Source organism: Dermochelys coriacea, chromosome 16 (genome assembly GCF_009764565.3).
Source record: "Dermochelys coriacea isolate rDerCor1 chromosome 16, rDerCor1.pri.v4, whole genome shotgun sequence".
Classification (NCBI taxonomy): Eukaryota; Metazoa; Chordata; order Testudines; family Dermochelyidae; genus Dermochelys; species Dermochelys coriacea.
Window position 1 is genome coordinate 13,006,343 of NC_050083.1, and position 5,182 is coordinate 13,011,524.

Genomic DNA, 5,182 nt, shown 5'->3' on the forward strand with positions numbered 1-5,182 from the left:
ATGGGATTGGTTCCCCAAAAAAGGTTGCTGTTAATATCGGAGTTGCTATTAAGCAGAATGTACTGTATGTAGAACTTTCAAGGTCAACATAGTTGTCCTACTCTTATGTATCAGCATACAGCAGCCATATTTGCATGTTGATACTGTTTTTAAATGAAGTTTGTAGCTCAAATTAACTCAGAGATTCTGTTCTGTTCATCTCAGCAACTCTTTTTAATAGATATTAAAATAATTAGATTTCTTTTGGGTACGCAACCAGCATCTGCCATTGAGTCTGGTACTTCATTAAGTAATTTGCTTGTTTGACATTTCTCTGTGAGGTGGTGCTGGCTTAGAGTTTTGATCTCTTGCTGTGGTCTTGTTGTGGTCTGTTCTTTCCTCTGTCTTGCCCAGTTTCTTTTCGGAATTCATTTGGTTTCTTTTCTTTGAATAGCATAGCATATCGTCGTGTCATTCGTGTCTATCAGTATGAAGTTGGGGATGATCTGTCTGGAAGGTTTTTCCTCTTACTTTCTTACCTCACTGTGATTTTAAAATGCACTCTTAATTCCAAAGGCTCGCATTCTTTCCAACTAACTTTCACTGCTGTGAGATGCTTGGGGGTTTGTTTCCCTGTTGATTCACAGCTTCCTGCCCAAGGTTCTGGGCCTGTGCTTCATTCTCTTTAAACATATTTTGATTCTGAGCTTTAACCCTCTGTGGTGAGAGATACCCAGATGTTTGGCATATTTTCATTGCTACACAGTGATACAGCACTTGAAAACCCTTCCCAAGAAGTTTAAAAGACCTTTGGGAGGAAAGGATCTGGTAGGGGCGAGGGAAGACTATCTTAGCACCAGGAATTTAAATTCCACCAGGGGCACAAACACATTACAGCACATCTGCACAATATCCAACTTGCTGTTTGTACACAAGTCATCTGCTGTAAACTTTCACTCTAAATGTTACAGGACGGAGGCTCTATAAATTGCTGCCTTAACATTGCTTAGAATTGAAGAAACAAAAATAACTTCAGGAACTTTATACAGCTAGTACCTGTGGAAAAAAATCATGGAGATCATAACTGCAAAAGGTGGCCTTTATAAACCAGTGTTTGGACTGATGTTTGGGGCCCCTTGTTGACATGCCAAGAATGCCTCTGTGTGAACATTTTAAAAATTGACTTACAATTGTGATGACTATCAATGGCTGTGTCATAATGGCTTTGAACATTAGGACTGTAGAAGTGCTCATCTGTGACGGGTCACAGTCTGAGAATACAGAAAGCAACATTCACCCAGCCGTAATAAAGTAATGGAGTTTTTCTGTTTTGCAAGGGTGATTGTCTTATATCAAGGTTGGCTTTACATTAACCAGTAGTTCTTAAAAAGTTTTTCACACTTGCTTTCTGTGTAAAGCCTCTCTAGCACTTCTGTCTCATTAGCAAACAAAGCCTGGCTCTAGTGAATCACTTGTAGTTTGTGTGTGTGTTGAGCACAGTTTTTGGGATGGGAAGGGTATTTGCACTGGGTTTCTAATTTCACTAGGTACAGTAAGAAGGTGAGTGCTTTGGATTTAGCATGAAGTGTTTCCAGTAGCTACTTTATCACAGCTTGTGAAATTGGGCTTGAACTTAACTGTATAAAGAAATTACATGCAGCAGGTTCTAAAAGCCTCTTGTTTTATATAGGGTCAGTCTGAATTTAAAAGCTTATGACAGGAAAAAGTTCTGTTATAAAGTTTATGGAAAAATTTTACCCTAAAAGGATGGTGTTAATTTCAAGCCCTACCCCACCCCCCCTTTGTCATATGTGGAGAGTGCCTCTCCCTCACTGTATTTCTGTTTAGGTCCTGTATGGTGGAGGAATCGGGAACCCTGGAATCACAGCTGGAAGCTACTAAAGTAAGCATACCACACCTGTTGTTAAAACTTCTGTTTCCTATTGATACTCAGGAATGAGGGAGAATGCCTTTAATGACTGATACGTAGTCAATCTTTAATTGATTCATACATTTTGAGGCCAGTAGACACTATTGTGATTATCTAATCTAACCTTCATTGCATAAGCCAAAGGAAAATCCTCAATTAGTTCCCCTTGTACAGTATTTTTAAGTAAGTCTGTCTGGGCAGAGGAGACTGTATCGGAAACCTTTCCTTGCTATGCCCTACACTCTGTTTTGAGATTAAGGCTATAGATGCTGTGAGGTTTCTAGTGATATTTACTGGCAAAAACAACTTTCTTGGAACATTGGCCAATCTTACAAATCCATCTGTCATAGGCGATGAAGCTCCCTTATATATAGTGATATATATTTTGTAAAACTAGACAACAGCTGCACCATAGCTTCCTCCCCCCACCTCTTTGGTGTTATGAGCCTGTGTTCTAACTCAGTCAGTAAAATGTTGGTACGCTGATATGTTTGCTCCATTTTGTGTTCTTTCCAAACAGCGTAAGCACCAGGAGATTCGGGCAATGAGGAGTCAACTAAAGAAGATTGAGGACCTTGGAGCAGCTATGGAAGAAGCACTTATTTTGGACAACAAATATACAGAGCACAGCACTGTAGGGCTGGCACAGCAGTGGGACCAGCTTGACCAACTAGGGATGAGGATGCAGCACAACCTGGAACAGCAAATACAAGCTAGGTATAGTGTTCGTTCATTTGGGAAGATAAACCATGTTCACCATTTCAGGGGTTAAGTGGGTTAGAGAGAGACTGTCTAAAAGCCAGTACAAATCAAGCACAGTTCAGGTAGGATAAACCTCTTCCACTTACTGTTTTGTGTTCTGAGTAGTGTATATAGTATGTTCATTTTTTAAGGTAGACTGCAATTTGAGAAATAGTTCTGGTTACAGCTAGCTGTGGCAATTGAACCAGGTGCATGCTGTCTCCACTAAAGGGGATGGCAGACAGAAAACCAAACAGCCTGAAATGAACCTGGTGTTTGATTAGCCTGTGACCTACTACTGCAATTTCATGATCAGTTCACTAGCTTTGCGTCTTCCTTTTTAGAAACACAACTGGAGTCACTGAGGAGGCTCTGAAGGAGTTCAGCATGATGTTCAAGTAAGTGTGCATGTTCTCAGCAACCTGGAAAAGTGGTCATAAAGGAATTCTTTAGATCCTTGACATGTAGATGATTGCTACACAAAAACTGATGGTCCAGATTCTCAGCTGCACCTAGTTTCCACTGTTCACAACTCCCTGATTCTCTAGCCAATTCTGAGCCAGGTGGCAATAACTGGAATACTCACTCACTTAAGGTATGTGGCCAAAAGAAAAGGAGTACTTGTGGCACCTTAGAGACTAACAAATTTGTTAGTCTCTAAGGTGCCACAAGTACTCCTTTTCTTTTTGCGAATACAGACTAACACGGTTGCTACTCTGATACCTGGCGGTATGTGGCCAGTTAATGATCTTTCTGAAGCACTCCAGAGCATCTGTGTGCTGGCTATATTAAATAGGAAGGTACTTATGCACTGCGTGAGTGTGTATGTTCAGATCAGGCTAAAGTGTTGCTCCAGTTTTCCCAGTTATCTTAATGAAGTTTCAAGATTCATATTTTCTATTCTAGACACTTTGACAAAGATAAATCTGGTCGTCTCAATCACCAGGAGTTTAAGTCCTGCTTACGTTCTCTAGGCTATGACCTGCCTATGGTTGAGGAAGGAGAACCAGATCCAGAGTTTGAAGCGATTCTTGACACCGTAGATCCCAACAGGTATACAGACAGCAGAAAACCTATATAAATTGTTCTACTGCTAAATGTTCTGTTTTCACTTTCAAAGTCTGTCGCAGGCTGCTTTTGTCCATTATTGCAGCCTCTCCATATTCTCTAAATTATTACTCTTTTATAGTTAGAGCAAAAAAGACTATTAAATTTCACCTAGTAACTAGTGTCTGACTAACACATATCTGTATGTGAAGAAATTCTCATGATCTAGACCCCATGTCCAGGGCTTTTCATGAGACGGTTACAATATTCCTTACCATCTTAGTTAATGCAGGTTTGGGAAGTAAGAATAACCCTGCTGCTAGACCTGCGAGCATCAAGTAGTAGTATTCTGAAGCAGGTATGTTTACATGCTCTGTGTGTTTTGTTGGCAGGGATGGACATGTCTCACTGCAGGAATACATGGCATTTATGATCAGCAGGGAAACTGAGAACGTGAAATCCAGTGAGGAAATAGAAAGTGCTTTCCGGGCCCTTAGTTCAGAGGGCAAGCCTTATGTGACCAAGGAGGAGCTATACCAAGTAAGTGTCAGTTGTGCAACTCCCACTGTTCTGAGCTATTGCATTTTTGCAAAGCTAGCTGACTTGGTGACATGAATCTACAATTAACTTCCCAAACACTTTTCCCCTGCTATTTTATTGATGCAACTAAAGCTGTCTGCAAGTTTGTTTGATCTTTTAATGAGAGCGTAAAGCAGTGGTGTATTGCTGCTAGGTACATGTCCTGTCAATAAGAAGCCAGATTAGAGTTTCAATGCAACTGGAAAGTAAATTTAAACTAATACGGTTCCATAGGATTTACTGTTTTTTTTTAAAAAAAAAAAAGCTGGAGGAGAGGACAGATCCAGAAAGAAAAGTCACCAAGTAACAAGTTTTCCATTCTGGATCCTGACAGTGGGAAGGAGATAAAGACAAGTCAACTGACTGATCTGAACAGGGGGGGAAATCTTAAAAGTACTGCACAACTGAGCAGGAGCCACAACTCTTGCATTCCAGTCCTAGCTCTGAGGGTCTTTGGCCTTTGAGAAGTAGGTTTACAGATAAGTTACACTGAGTAATGGAAGGATTGGATGTAAGTACTTTGCCAATCAAAACAGCTTAGTCTTTGCTCCTGAGAGGCTACTATCTTCAATTTTGTCTTTCAGAACCTGACCAGGGAACAGGCAGATTACTGCATCTCTCACATGAAGCCCTACATGGATAGCAAGGGCAGAGAACTTCCTTCTGCTTATGACTATATAGAATTTACACGTTCACTGTTTGTGAATTGATATCAAAGCACTAACCTTTAATAATACAAAACATACTCGTGTTTGCTAACTGTAGTCCTGCATGTGTCTCCATCTTTGTGTTCTCCAATAATCAATGCTACTTTCTGATGTAACCCTTAAACTGCTTAGCTTAAAACTTAAGGGAAAAAAATATTGCAGTGTGCTTCAATAAAAGTTACTGGTCCAAACTGCAGCA

General features: G+C 40.3%; 1 protein-coding gene across 9 annotated transcripts in view; it reads left to right on the top strand.

The window, feature by feature from the left end:
- Positions 1 to 5,182, top strand: part of SPTAN1 (spectrin alpha, non-erythrocytic 1) — an 86,761-nt gene that overhangs the window by 68,253 nt on the left and 13,326 nt on the right. For 4 of the 9 annotated variants that reach the window (XM_043498637.1, XM_043498638.1, XM_043498639.1 and 1 more), the window contains 7 exons: positions 434 to 496; positions 1,828 to 1,882; positions 2,430 to 2,626; positions 2,995 to 3,048; positions 3,557 to 3,703; positions 4,090 to 4,237; positions 4,861 to 5,179. In XM_043498637.1, coding sequence (XP_043354572.1) covers positions 434 to 496; positions 1,828 to 1,882; positions 2,430 to 2,626; positions 2,995 to 3,048; positions 3,557 to 3,703; positions 4,090 to 4,237; positions 4,861 to 4,986 — 790 coding nt within the window. In that variant the 3' untranslated portion in view covers positions 4,987 to 5,179. Of the gene's footprint in view, positions 1 to 433; positions 497 to 1,827; positions 1,883 to 2,429; positions 2,627 to 2,994; positions 3,049 to 3,556; positions 3,704 to 4,089; positions 4,265 to 4,860; positions 5,180 to 5,182 lie in introns of those variants that run through there. The other 5 variants (XM_038375095.2, XM_038375096.2, XM_038375097.2 and 2 more) reach the window with 2 other exon arrangements.